This window comes from Crinia signifera, chromosome 8 (genome assembly GCF_055691185.1).
Source record: "Crinia signifera chromosome 8, ASM5569118v1, whole genome shotgun sequence".
Classification (NCBI taxonomy): Eukaryota; Metazoa; Chordata; class Amphibia; order Anura; family Myobatrachidae; genus Crinia; species Crinia signifera.
Window position 1 is genome coordinate 105,061,762 of NC_139224.1, and position 15,445 is coordinate 105,077,206.

Below are 15,445 nucleotides of genomic sequence, written 5' to 3' on the forward strand. Positions count from 1 at the left end.
TGGTACCCATTTTTATTTGCTTTAAAAACAATGGGAAACACGACTGCAAATTGAGCAAAATGGTATTTTTTTTTTACCCAAAGTAAAAATAAGTGCTCTGTGTATCTTATTAGGTTCCTATACTGTAGTTGCTGCAAGAAAATAACTGTTCTGGGGACTGTATACTTTTGTTCCATATCAAATCTCCCTATACAGAATAACTACAATAAAAGTCTCCATCTTTCATTGTTGATTCTCTTTCTCTCTTTATTCAGGGCGAGTATTCCCCAAGGATTTCTCAATTCTGCTGACAGTTAAGCCCAAGAAGGGCCTGCAGACGTTTATCCTATCAATATACAATCAGAAAGGTGTTCAGCAGCTAGGAGTGGAGGTTGGCAGGTCACCCGTATTCCTTTATGAAGATCAGCATGGAAAACCTGCCCCAGAGGATTACCCCATTTTCAGCACTGTCAATGTTGCAGATGGAAAGTGAGTAACACCAGGAAGCACTGGACTGGTTGTTAGCGTATCACTGCAGTACTTGCAGAGCTGGTTTTGATAATGTGTTTAGGTAAAAGAATGTAGTTGTATACTGAATATTCGGTACTTATATGTTAGTTGGGCGCCCACTAAGCTATTTGCTTAGTTTTCCGCATCCCCTCGCGGAGCTCGCTGCGCTCGCCACGCTTTGGCCTCGGTGGCTCGCTGCGCTCGACACACTATATAAAGTCAACTCCACGCAGACATGGATAGTGGGGGTATGAGCATATATAGTGGTCGTCCAACTAACATATAAGTACCGAATATTCTACACTGTCATGCAAATGATCTTTAATGGATGCAGCATGCCTGGTTTACACATACCCTCCAACATCTGTAGAGCAAAAACCAGTGCAAATTTGGAAAAGGGGCGTGGTCATGAGTAAAAGGGTCATGGCCACGCGCCCCTTTCCTATGTTAACAGTGGGCAGTTGGAAACCCCCCAAAAAAGCTATAGGCCATAAAAAGTAACGGTACTGTATTTGCCAAAAAGGTACAGTTGGAGGTTATGGTCCAGCAATGCACCGCCTGTGCAGATAACCTTATCTCTTCTCCAACACCACTGTAGTCAGTATAAATGGTATGGGCATCATTATCCCAAAGATCTACACATATGCAATAAAGATATCACCACAAGGGTTCTGCACATATGCAATACACTTTTGGCACCTACTTGGTGCAGGCGCTGGTGAGAGGGGTGGCACATAGACACTGCACATGAGCCTCCTGTTCTCTTATAACGTCTCAGGTTCTAGTGCAATATCAAGGAACATGTTACTGCTGTGCAGATGCTGGCTTTGTTGCAACCCAAAACTCCTTCCTATAGGGAATTAGAAACATTAGCAACTGAAAATGCATTCAGCAGTTTACTGTTTGTTTAACAGATAAGAGACAGCAAATTGACATTAACATTCAGTAACCAATCAGATTTGTTTTCATTGTCTACCTACAGTATAAAATTCAGCTTATTGTGGGTAATTCAATTATTATTGTGGTGATGTAGCTCCTTTGATAAGTGCATTCACATGATGACAGCTAGCACCTAACCCAGGAAGTGCACCTTACAGGGGCTTTGTAACGGTAAACTGTATCTACCAGATTATGTGCTTGGTGCTATGCTGTTTTCACATGCAGTAACACTGCACCAGCCCCAGGCAGTAGTTGACAAGGATAATTACTCACACCCTCAGAAGGGTACAAGTGGAAATACACTAGTTGCTGGTTTACATTGAAAGCAATTGAATAGCTCAGGGCCTTGACCCAGTAGCTACATCCCAGCGATACTAATTTAATTGTTGTTCCTACTTAAATGTTACATATTACTGAAGAGAAGTAGACTAAAACCCTGAATTGTAATCAATTGGTTAATTGCGTTCTTTCTGTTCTTGGCTAAAATAATTTTTTTTTATGTTACCTTATTTTGTTTAAAAAAAAAATCTTTTAATATCTGTGCCAGGAAGCTTGGATATTAATACTGTACAGCCTACGCAACAAAACCTTGATACTCTTTACCTAGAACGGCGCCCAGGATTTTGATCTTGGGCATCGCAAGGTAAAAAATCACGTTGGTCGCATCGCATGCGACCAAAAAATCGCATGCGATGCGACCGATGCGATTACCGCAATTTCACATAGGGAACAATGTTAAATGACCCAATTGACCCGATTTTACATAGGGAACAATGTTAAATGGCCCACAGAGCCCAAATAGGCACCCTCAAGTGTGAAATGGCCCCCCCAATTGTTAACGCCACCCCACGATCAACGTCAACCCGAAGTGTGGCGAGCGCAGCCACAGGGGGAGTCAGAGAGGAGGACACCCTCTTTGTACCTTAATTTATCAGGAATCGGGTCCCTTCTCCTCCGCCAGTGCTATCTTCCCAGTGATGTTTGGGTAGATGACACTGGCTAGACTCTTTGCTTTCAATGGGCAGCGCCATCTTCCTGAAGATATCAATGATAAAATGGTGCCAAAGATATACTTTTCGGGGTACTAATTATAATTACCTAGGTATCATGTTCCTGGGTAAGTAGTACCCACTAGCGCCCTGCTACCCGCAAATGTACGGAATGCATATGCTGCAATTATAAGTGCATTGGAAAAAAAATGTTAATCATTTGTCACTATTTTTGATCATGTGAAAGGCAGTGAGGCTTCCTGTAATAATATCTTTTCAACATTTTAATGCTCAGTTTAGCAATGTGGGTTTATCTGACTTTGTATAGAAAGTTTTGCTCTCCTACACACTCATTTGAGTCTACATGACTTTCTTTGTGTGTATTAGGGGGAATTCAATTGCTGTCAAAGAGGATAAATTGGCATTGCCACAGTATTTAAATGCTAGTAATGACAGCTCGATTCACACCCATGATCTAGCCTGATTCGCAACCCTTTCACTTAATAATTATTGCTGCCCTATGGGGATATCCTACGTGGCATCCTGCTACCATAAAGTATTAATGGTTTCATGTGAATTTAACTGGACAAACTTGTTGCCAGCGATTGAATTCCCCATAGAGTAAGCATTGGTTTGTGATGAGACATGCTTAGCAAGTTTACATTAATGTTATCTGTTTCTGAATATTTTATTTGTTGGATTGTACTTATTTTACATCACATATTATTTATCCTTTTTCTACTACAATATTGAGTGAAAAGGATACACGATAAGCATGTTGCATGCAGAAAATTGGTACTATATTTTAAGCCTATATAGATATAAAATATATAATATAAGGTTCTGACCATCAAATCAGACATCTGCCTTGTAGTGATTAAAGACAGCTTGTGAAACATATTGACATTAGCTAGATTTATAATTGTACTTTGCGGCTGCCTGAGGGACGTTCCAAGAGAAATCTGTGAACGTGTTAACCCACAACTCCTGGAATTTATGCAAAACTTATCCCAGAACTCCCAGAACCTGCAATTTTACCATGCAAGGAAAGAGGGTTGTGATCGAATAGCTTTTGTCATTAAAAACCCAAGGCTACCATTCTTTCTGTACATGGTAAATGAATGGGGCTAAATGAATCTGGCCCTAAATGTGTGAATCGCTAAGCAATACTCAGAACAACTGAGGCTGCATTATACTCTTGATAAACTGCAAAACCAGGCCTGATGTCTCAGTTTTGCTGGAGGAATTGTGCAGATGTGGGGATCTTAATTCAGTTTTAGTTTAAGCAGTTCCGAAATCAAAAATTTGTGGACTGCAGTTTTTGAGTAGATTGCTTAGGTTCATGGAAGAGGATTGCCTTCCTTGATTACCATACTTCCCAACTTTTATCTTCCTAGAATCAGGACACTGCAACACAGTGGACATGGTCAGCCCAAAAGGGAATGGAGCCACTGGAAGGTCATGTATAGGATTGTGCAGCGCTTCATAATTTGGAGGGAGGGCCCAGGGCTCCCTGAGCAGCTGGGCAGCCCTTGGGTTTTCTCTGTGCACTAATAGATGCTGTGCACATGCAGCAGAGTAGCATTGAACACAGGCTCTTCCAACTGTCCCCCCAAGCCCAGGGGCACTGCGGCCTGAAGCAGATATGTGATGAGTATATCCTTAACACTACTAGATTGCCATTAGCCTAGTATTGGGGTAGTTATGCATACAGTCATTTACATATATATTCCTCATTGTGATGTAGGGTATGATTATCATCTCACAACTGGGGTCAAATGTAATGGGTATGAGAAGCAGACAGGGAGAGATTTTGCAAGGGTTTTCCCTTTTTTTTTAAGCGGCAATCATTTACAGTGCAGACCCAGGTTGATGTTGCAATGTAAATGATTGCTGCTTTAACAAAATTCGAAAACTCTCCAAAAATCTCTTACTTTCTGATTCTTACACCCTATTATTTGGCCCCTGGTTGTTAAGAAATACCCCCCTTCATTTAGCATCCCTTTTCGCACAGTTGTTACCATTTCCCCTTTAATTATTAATTGTTCATGTAACTATTTCAGCTCTTGCATTATAAGCTGTATTTTGAAATTATTTCATAAAACTGTATAAAGTAAAAAAGTTATCTTTAATTATTTAGGCTTTATCTTATAACCAGGCATGTTGTAGGTGGTGCACAAAGTAGCATAGGGGTAATTCCGTGTTCTGCCTCTGAATGCCTCATTGAATGTGTGGCTTTATTCATTCCTGTAGGTGGCACCGGATTGCAATCAGTGTGGAAAAGAACACGGTCACAATGATTGTGGACTGCAAAAAGAAGATTACTAAGGCCCTTCCAAGAAGTGATAAACCTGTTCTGGATACCAATGGCATCGCTGTGTTTGGGACTCGCATCCTGGATGAAGAGGTGTTTGAGGTGAGTCTAATTAAAACTGCAAACTCATCCCCTATAGGGTCTGTGTCATAAGCTAATAAATATAAATATGCCAGTGCAGCATTATATATTACCCACTTTTGCAGCTTTCTTCTGACATATGAACAAGTGTAAAAGTTCACAAAGACTGTATTTATTAAGTACACAGTGAGATCTGCTTTCGTTCACATGATCAGTGTGATATGGGTCATTAGTAAATGGGCTACATAATGCTAGTACTAGAGTTACTATAACAGCACCAGTTGTAGTTATCTATCTGTCCAGGATCAGACTTGCCCAGAGGGAACCGGGGGATTCACCTCACTCACTTTTTTAGGCGGCTGGGGCCCATTGCAAACTTTTGATGCCGCCGGGCAGTCAGTAACAGATGGTTAACCCGGCTGCTGCAAGATGATCTTGTTATTGCCGCCAGGCAGTCATCAGCTATTGACTGACACAAAAGCGGCGGCTGCAGTCTGGTAGTGAGAATAGGAGCCGTGCGGGCGGACTTATGTCAAGACATCCACCTCGTCATGTTACATGCCGGACCTCTACATCATGACATGACACGCCGGACCGGCCCCCGCATCATTACCATTACATCATATGGTGGTCTCCCAGAGGGCGCTTACCCTCCCAGAGGCCGAGACCGTGTGTAAAATACAAAGATACAAGGTGTTTAATAACCTAAAACTTTTCACTCTATATCTACTTTTATTAGCACCAATGGAAACTCCCACATGCCCTGTTGAGCTCAGGTGAAAAAAAAAGAAAGAAATACATTTCATCCATAGACCCTGGTGGACCAATTCCTCCAGTATATTCTAATCTGATCAATTGATTCATTGGGGAACTCTACTAGAAAACATACAGGAGGAAATCAGTCAATATAAATTACAAGTAATCCCTACCTCTATAGTCAACACATCTTTTTTATTATTAAGAAAAGCAGGGATCCCCAGAGAGGAGGATTTTGTACAGCACACTGCTCTCTCCAGGGCAGGCATACTCCAACCTGCTCAGCAATAGAGCTGTAGAATGGAGAGGAGTTCAGCCTGGGACCCAGCACATTGCAGTCTGACAAATTACCTTCGAGTTTGGCTGTGAGAACAGAGTATTGGCTCCTGGTCTGGCTTCTTCAATATGTCACAATTCTAGAGCTGTGCCAGCTGGAGAGAGCTGCACAAGAGAAAGCAAAGCACATTGGATTTAATTCTCTGTCTCTGGCTTGAAACACTATTTTTGTACTTGCTAGATAATGAAAAAAATAATTCCAGAAGATCTGATGACAGAACTGCATTTCAAATGAGTAGACTTTTATCTTTCTAGGAAACCAGGGGCATCACATAGGAGTTCCTTCAGGGCCACTAATATCTACAATTGATTAATTAAATATGAACCTGCCCTACTCGTTAGCTGAGTATACTGAAAGCATTCTGTAAGACATTGTACTTGTTTTAACTTAAAGAAACTTAAGTAAGGAATAAGTGTATGTAGATTTGTTTGTGTTATATCCATGTGCACAGCTGAGTGTAGCATGCACTGCAAATGTATGAAATGGTAAAACAGAGTTGGTAATTCCAAATGTAGAAGTAAAAACTATCCTGTTTGCCCACTTTTGCTATGTTTGCCTCATTTTCCTCTCATATCACTGTGCATTGAACTTCCCTCTCTGCCAATCTAGACTCCCTATCAATGTACGCAGAATTTAGGTGAGAAAAAGATTGCGATGAAAGCAGCTTTAGGTTACAGGTGATAGGGAAAAGAAAGTAACACCAACCCTCCAGACTCCCTATCTGTCTAATTCCACAAGAATTCCTTACCTTCACACATAAAATACTCATTCACTCCTATGCTCCCTATATCTAGGCCTTATTTCCATCAATACTCCCCTCTAACAGTCACCCCCTTTGCTATAACTGTCTCTTCTCTGTCATGCCTACAAGATGTCTGCCATGTTGCTCCACACCTCTGGAACTCACTCCCTTTCCAGCTCAGGCTATCATACTGTATGCCCTAAAAACTCAAACGTTAACAAATACTTCTATTTCCTCTTAAACCATGCCCTTCTTCCCTCCATGTAATCTCTGACCCACTATTATACTCTGTGTTCTGCACCCTTTCCTTCAAATTCTAAGATATCATGAGTAGGGCACTTTTTGTTTTGTGTTCTCCTCTTACTGTCCACATGACCAGCACAATTCATAGTTGTTAGGATGCTGTAGGAGAGTCCCATTTGTAGCTTTCATTGCCTGCTTCCCAGGGGTTAAAGTGAGGGGGAACGGGGTGGAACTGAGTTCCACCACCTCTAATGCTGAGGTGGAACATTGTAACCTCCACATTGGTCCTGCACAGTAATTCTCACAGAAAAGCATTCTAGTTTGCACGGGAATGCCAAAATTCCAACCACTGGCCCTGTCTCTGCCTAATGGGGGGAGGGGAGATGGTGTAATTAGGTGGCATAGAGAAATGAGTTCCCCCACCTCTGCATGACCACTTTAAGCACTGCTGCTTCCATATATTAAAAATCAAATCTCCCAGCTCTTTTGATTCTTCACTACAGACAATGTTCCACTTAGGAATTTCTGGGCAGTGGTTTGCTGCTGTCACTAGCAAACCTTGGAACAAGCTCATCTGCATCTGCTGTTGACCCCCAGCAAAATCTACGACCCCTGGCAAGAGAGTACATCTTGCCTGACCCCTGTGATCTCTGTCTTCATATCTCAGTGTCTGCTGCTACAGCTTTTGTGTATGAGATGTGGAATGTGAAATAATGAAAAAAATAGTAAAGTTAAATTTTTACCAAGAGACAATCATTAAAGTAAAAATTCACACAAAGTCCAGTTGCATTTGGAATTCATAGCCAGTGCATCACATGTACAGAGAAGAGAAGAAATATCACAACAAATAGATGCACATAAAAATCGAGTATTGAAAGCAGCAATGTTAGTGCCAATAATTGAAACATTTCCCAAAATACAATGTTACTGATGCTATATAGAAATATTTAGCAACAAGCATTTAAGCTTAGATACACTCATGTGTGGAGCTAGAAACACCATTGGGTGGAGCATGGCGTGTCCCCTCAACTACACACCACCCATTGTGCCTGCTTTCTACTACAGACTATAATTTTCCTGAAGCAAATTTTCTAAATTAGGCAAGTATGGCACAACTGAGATATGGCTCTCCTCCTGGGGCACTTACACCTTGGTCTCCATACCGTCTTTGTTCCCTATCCCCCTTATGCTGCTCTGTTCATTTTGTTCTGCCCTATTTGTTTGGACACCAGATTCGTTAGTCTATGTGGAGAAAAATGGGGGCGTGACCTCATGGGTTGGGGTCATGTCCTCATCAGTTGGAGGCATGGACTTGTTTTTTGCAACTTCAGGGGTCCAGGAGATGCAGGTTGACCCTAGAGCTGGGTTCTGCACTAAATATTACAATGTCCTTCTTCTGTTGCTGAGCAGGAGCCAGCAATGTGGCATCACCCCTCAGGGGCTGACACCTGGGTTTGGCCTGCACAACCTGCAAACACCTAGTGACCCCACAGGTTTTGTTGCCTCACTTCTACTCATCTCATTTGTTATTTTTATACAATGAGTGGATCTCTCCCACCTTTCATCTTGTTTCTGTCTGTTCTGCTATGATATTACTCTAATTTTACATCCTACTGTTTTTGGCAAGGTGCTTTATTCCCTTTTGCGGTGTCTTATAAATAAATGATAATAATAATAATAGATCTGAGAGTTATGAAATAAATATATAACTGATGGGTCTTCAGCTTCTCCCCTCATCAAACTCATTTTTAACTATAGTAAGCTAAGGAATGATCTTGTGGTTAACCCTTTGAGTACCAAGTGAATTTGTCAAAATAGGTGTGAACATTTCCAAGCAAACATTTTAATTGATCAGAAAAACCTGTAATGTTTACCTTATATAAGAATTCTAATCTTGTTTTACAAAACATTTTTTATTTGAATTGATATAACAAATGGGAGTGAAGCTGGCATTTTTTAAGGACAAATGTGCACATCTCTCACAGAGGGTTAAATATGTGGACATTGCATTGGATTAATAATAGTAGGTAACATTTTATTATGGTCACAATGTGTATTATTTGATGGCAAAGTTTCCATAGTTGTTTCAGTTACTGTCTTTATATAAACCACATCTTAGTTTATTTGTACATTAATTATTTGAAGCAGCAGTTTACCATCTGTATGCTGCCTCTAATTCACATTTATTGGCCTTCAAATATAAAGTAATACTTGTTAACAACGATACTCAAAACATGAGAAGTCACTGGAGTTTTTCGTAACTTGATCTACAGTATGTCAGTGTTGAAAATGCTCTTCAGTGTACTTGACACTGTACAGAATCATTTACACGTCTGTTTACTTTTCCTCTTCGTAACTGATAAGATATGAAGTGGAGCTTTGGGTTATATCCACATAGAGTATTTTATGCCTTTGGACAGTGCTGATAGATGCCTGTCAGCTCAATGCCTTGAAGCGAGTACAAGATGCTGGCTGTAAATGTTTATTTATCAGCCTCTTAATCCAAGCAGTAGCACAGCTCTAGATGGGAGTACAAGAAACACTTCTATTTGCACAAGGGTTTAATACCTGCAGTTTTCACAATAATGTTAAGCTTAATACAGAGGCATAACTAGATCTCTTTGGGCCCCAAAGCAAGATTTTGCTATGGGCCCCCCTCGTGCCGCTGAGAGACCAAAACGATGCTGGGGAAAGATGTGAGATAGGGGTGGTCAGGAAAAGAGAAGTAATGTGAGGAGAAAGAGGGAGAGGAGCAAGCGAGAAAGGGAGAGGTATGAGCAGGAGTGAGAGAGAATGTCAGGGAGGAAAGGAGAGAGAGAGTCTGGTAGAGACAGTTTCAGGAAGAGCAACAGAATGGGGAGAAGAAAGAGAGAGGGGAAAGGCAGGAAATAGATAGCTGGGGAGGAGAAAGAGAAAAGGGGCAGATTGATGGAGGGGGAGTTGAAGAGGGTTGAGAGAAAACAGGTGAATGGGGAAAGAGAACAGTGGAGAGAAAGAAAGAGGAGAGTGAGTGGGGCAGGGGGAGAGCGAGTGAGAGAGATGAGACAAGGGGAGGATGAGTGGTGGGGGGAGACAAGGGGGGTTGAGGGGGATAAAGAGGGGTAGGGAAAGAGAGAGAGAGGGGGTGAGACAGGGGAAAGGGGAGGGAAAAAAACAGGAGAGAGAAGTGGCTGGGGAGGAAGATAGTGCAAGACAGAAGTAAAAAGAGAGGAGAGAGTGAGTGAAGATCTTCATCCATCCCACCCCACCCGACCAGGCATCCTGTGCCCCCCTCCCCTCCCACAGTATAAACTGTCTTGTTACTGTACCTCCATATCGGCGCCGGATCTCCTCAGCAGCGCAGCGTGTCCACATCAGTGGGTCCCCTCAGCGGTGCCGATGTCAGTTCGGCAGCCAGCCGGGTCTCGCTTTCACCCCCCCCCCCACTGGCACCTTCTTTGCACCGGGGCTGGTCACCAGATAGTTACGTTGAGCCCCGGCAGCGTCATAGAGAGAGGGGGCAGAGCAGAGGCTGGTTTAGCCAGAGAGATCTTAGTTACATATATTTTGCAAAAGATATGAGACATTTCTGGGTCTCGTCAAGGCTTCTCTGATACCGGAAGTCCTACACTGCATGACAACAGCACCAAATCTGGGCCAAATAATTGCCTACTGTAAGGCTACATGATAACAGCACTTACCAATATATCTAAGTTGAGAGCCAGCCTAACAGGAGTTCCCCCTAAATTCTCCTTGTAGCAGGAACCAGCATGCCCTCCAAATGCAGGTCCCAACAAATGCCTCTTATATATGAAAATAATGGGAGAGCTGCTCTTATATGTACCTTCCTCATAAAGTTCACTTAGGAAATAAAGACAATAATAAATAAACTGAAACTATATATTATATCCCACATTTTTTTTTTCCCGCCATGAGTCCCAGTCCAAGCTACTGATAGCGTTGGTTTTTCCTAGCAGGAATATTCCTGTCTGCTATACAAGAGCCAATATTTATTAAGGTAGGGTTGACAATAAGGGAACAACTTCTGAGGAATGATCAATAAGTCTTTTTTCTCAGAGGTGCAGATGTACTAAAGCTTGATAAGAGATAAAGTAGAAAGAGATACATTACTAACAAACAGCTCCTGCCATTTCTCATTTTTCAAACCCAGCCTGTAATATGACAGTTAAGAACTGGGTGGCTGGTACTTTAATTCCTGCCACATAGTACACCTATTCCAAAATCCCTTTCACATTATTGCAGTCTTGTTAAAGTATAGGGGGCTGTGGGGGATGATGACTACATTCAGGGCAGAATCCTAGCCACAATACAGTTAATAAATAAGAATAGTTTCCTTCATATTAGATGCTTTGAAATAAAATGTAAAGAATAGCTATCTCCATTTTACTGCCTTTCTGGCCATTATCAAACACATTTTTTTACAGTATATTTTTGGAACTTATTTATTTATTAACAGTTTCTTATATAGGGCATACAAATTCTGCAGCGCTTTACAGAGTATAGTTGAACACTCACATCAGTCCCTTCCCCAGTGGAGTTTACAATCTATATTATATACATGCACACACATTCATTCTAGGGCTAATTTTGTTGGAAGCCAATTGGCCTACCAGTATATTTTTGGATTGTGGGAGGAAACCGGAGTACCCAGAGTAAACCCACGCAAACACGGGGAGAATATACAATATATACAATATAATACTAACCATTACAACACCCCTGATGCCAGAACTTTAACCATTTGTGTTTTAAGTGTCATTTGTTTGTTTTTTAATTCAACTACGTAGACTATTTTGGTTACTGGCTCTGCACTAGTTTGCATGAGTACTGTTTATAATACAAGAGACACCAGACACTGCTGCTGGATGTTTCTCCATTCAATTAAAATAACCACGGCTTCTTTAGCCCCGTACACATGGGGGAGATATATTGCTCAGCAATATATTGCTAGCAATATGTTGCTGAGCAATATATTGCTCAGTTTCTCCTTTTCATCATGCGACCAGCGATTAGAAAGGGGTAGAAAGCGATAGTGCGCACCCGGCGATTTATCGCCAGGGCACACTCCCATCACTGGCAATATGGTCGCCAGCGACCTTATTTCAAGCTATTTCAGCCCCTATCGCCCCCGTGTGTACACAGCATTAGAGTAAATGGTTCAGCTGTAAATGTAATTGTAGTTGTCATGTGTATTCCAACAATAAAACAGTAAAATAGCATCTGCCTATTGCATTGTTGGATTATTGTACAGATATTTTTTTATTGTGATATTAGGTACTTGTGAGTTATCTGGGCGCCCGATTTTTTGATTGTATGCCTTAAGTTAAGGCATACAATCAGATGCGATGCGATGCGATATCGCATCGCATCGCATGCGACCATCGGATGCGATGACCCGATTTTTCCATAGGAATCAATGTTAAAATGATTCCTATGGAAAAAGGGGTCCTTTTCATACCCCTACTATCCAAGTGGGCATGGAGTTGGATATAAACCTGTGGCGAGCGTAGCGAGCCACCGAGCCCGAAGCGTGGCGAGCGTAGCGAGCCCCGCGAGGGGACGGTATGGGGGGGCTCGCCACAGGTGCTCGCCACAGGTTTATATCCAGGGGGCTCGCCACAGGTTTATATCCAACTCCATGCCCACTTGGATAGTAGGGGTATGAAAATAACCCCTTTTTCCCATTGAATTCCATGTTAAAATGGACTCAGTCCATTTTAACATTGATTCCTATGGAAAAATCGGGTCATCGCATCGCATCGCATCGCATCCGATGGTCGCATGCGATGCGATGCGATGTCCCGATCCGACCCGATTTCGAAATCGGGCGCCCAGATAACTCACAAGTACCTGATATTATTCATACCAGTATATATTCTCAGCCTCTCTCCTTCATATTAGAGACTATCAAACACTTTTTCAGGAAGTATTTTGCATTGAGTTCCTCCAAGTAGTAAAACCATAGGGGTCCAATGTCTGGGACTGAAGTCAATTACCCCTCTTGGCGCCTACAGTCCTATGATAGTCAAAGTTTTATAGGCCGTTATACATACATCAAATTACCTTGTGGATCCTCATGGTTTCTAAATAGAAGAAGAGAGTTCATAGACAAAATTACATTTTTGATGGAGCTAAAACTTTATTATACTTGTATACAGTTTGGTCAACTTTTCATACAGTAACAACTTTTTATACCATTTATAGGAGATAAGGATAATCAGAAACAGTTGAAAAAGGAGACTTGTGGGTCTTATCAGTAGCAGGAAGTATATAATGTATAATGTAATTATGTTGCTGTATAGGTCATTGGTACTGCCTCATCTAGAATACTGTGTCCAGTTCTAGAGGCCATATCTGCAGAAGGATATAAATATAACAGCAAATAAATGAGCCTACAGCACCAAACGTATTTGAAAAGGCTAAAATATCTTAAAAATGTATAGTTTGATATAGAGATGACATGATATAAGCTTTCAAATATATCAAGGGTTTTAATAAGGTAAAAGAAGAAAACAATCTTCAAAGAAGAGAAATATTAAGAACATACTTGCCAATATTCCCCCAAAGGGGGAAGCCAAGTTTGGCAAAGCAGCGCAGCATAAGGGGAGGAGTGTGGGGGATTGTGCCTAGTAGGGGACAAATAAGGGCTTGACAGCGCCATCATGGCCCAACCCAGTCTACACAATGCCGAGATTACTGGCATTTTGCGGAAGGTCTATGATTATGTGAATCAGCGCAAATCTCATCGTCGGACCACCCACTTATTGACCATTGAGGGGCGATGCTGCACATAAAGTGGGCTGTTCAGGGGACATCCGGCTGGGAGACTTGTCCACTCTTCCAGGAGGCTGTTCTCATATAGTAGTGAGAAGTGGAATAGCCACCCATCAGAGGTGGTATAGACTAATACTGTAGACCAATTTAAGGATGCTAAGGATATCCTTAAAATAAATAAGGTTTAAATAGGGTTTGAGGTAAAAATTATGGTTTAAAAGGGGCATACTAGATAGGCCAAGTGGTTCTTATCTGCAGCCAAATTCTATATTTATCCAGAAAAATACATTACCCCCTTAAAGCTATGTTTAAACATCATTGACACCAAATATTACATTTGGGATTGTGTTGTGTAAGTCTCTTCAATTATACTATGTAGTAGAGAGAAATTGACAAGTAACATAAATGTCTGCTAAGTGAGGCCCTTTAACTTAACAATTATAAATCACAAAAATCAATTTGCTTCAACAAAGAAAATAATCATGGCTTCCCTTATTGTGCTGAATGTGAAGGAGGCTACATAGACATCTGCATGATCCTTTGTAACATTATTGCAGTCTGGCATGCAAATACCTTCAGTCGGGTGCTTAGAACGGAGATTTATGAGGACAGAAATGTCTGATTGTGGCACAGCTCTGGAATTCAACGTAGTTTCCAGATGGAACTCATTTCATACATGCATAGTATAGGCGGCAGTCACAATTTGTTGTACAAACAGTTTGACAATTACTCTTCACAGACAAATAGAAATGATAAATCTGCAGTAACTGCTCCTGTTGAAAAACAATAAACACTCTTGTTTTATGACTGCCTAGGTAATATTGCAGAATGTCTATTGCTTATCAAATGCAGTGAACATTTTTGTACAGAGGGTGATGTAAAAAAAAGTTCTAACCAAGTTTATACAATAACTCAATGGGTAACTTTAAATGTGTAGTAAATGTAGTAATATACCGTACAGTTAAATTTTCCTTTTTTTTTTAGCTCCATAATACTATCGGGCTATCGTATTTGTATCCCATTGTTACCATGCTGTAAAGGACCCATTATTGGGTGATGATACATGGGATCTAGACCTATGAGTTATCGCTGAGAAATGGCTTCCATTGGGGCTGCTTATCGATGATTCTGCTTCGCTTGCCTGAGGCAGGCAAAGTAGGATCCCCAATTGCAAGGCTATGTGATGTGGGGCTGCAAGGACTTGCCCTCTCTTTGCTGGTGTGCCCCCAAGCAGGGGCGTATTTAAGGAGGAGTACGCCCCTAGGCACAACAATAACAGCCATCCCCGCTTTATTGTTTTACTTTTATTGATTAATTATGAGCCCACATATGATAATAGCCAACTTAATGAATTAATAAAAAACCACTAACTGGCATTTTTATTTTTGTTATTATCTATACATATTTACTAAGTAGGACAGTTTACATGGGCAGTATCTGCATGTCCTATCTATTTAGTCTATTCAAGATGGAATATGGTACAACAATGGATATTTTGCCAGTACTGGTACATTTCATGCTGACAGTACTGTCACAAGCATCCAAGTATAACCCCCCGAACATGTACCGCCCCTAGGCCTCACGTGCCTAATGGGAAGTTCGGCTCTGCCCCCAAGGCACGTCCAAGTGGAAATTACGCTGCACCAGCATAAAGCTGCCCTTAGAACATTATTCAAATCTGAAACCGCAACATCTGGCTTTGAGATACCATTCAAACTGCACAGAATTGTATACATTTTAATAAAGCAAACATTTTGAAAATGAGTTTTCACAAGATTGAT

The 15,445-nt window shown here is 41.3% G+C and overlaps 1 protein-coding gene across 2 annotated transcripts in view; it reads left to right on the forward strand.

Moving 5' to 3' along the window:
• Positions 1–15,445, forward strand: part of COL11A1 (collagen type XI alpha 1 chain) — a 211,714-nt gene that overhangs the window by 42,046 nt on the left and 154,223 nt on the right. For both annotated transcript variants that reach the window (XM_083156920.1, XM_083156921.1), the window contains exons 3-4: positions 255–468; positions 4,671–4,833. In XM_083156920.1, the coding sequence (XP_083013046.1) occupies positions 255–468; positions 4,671–4,833 (377 nt within the window). The remainder of the gene's footprint in view (positions 1–254; positions 469–4,670; positions 4,834–15,445) is intronic.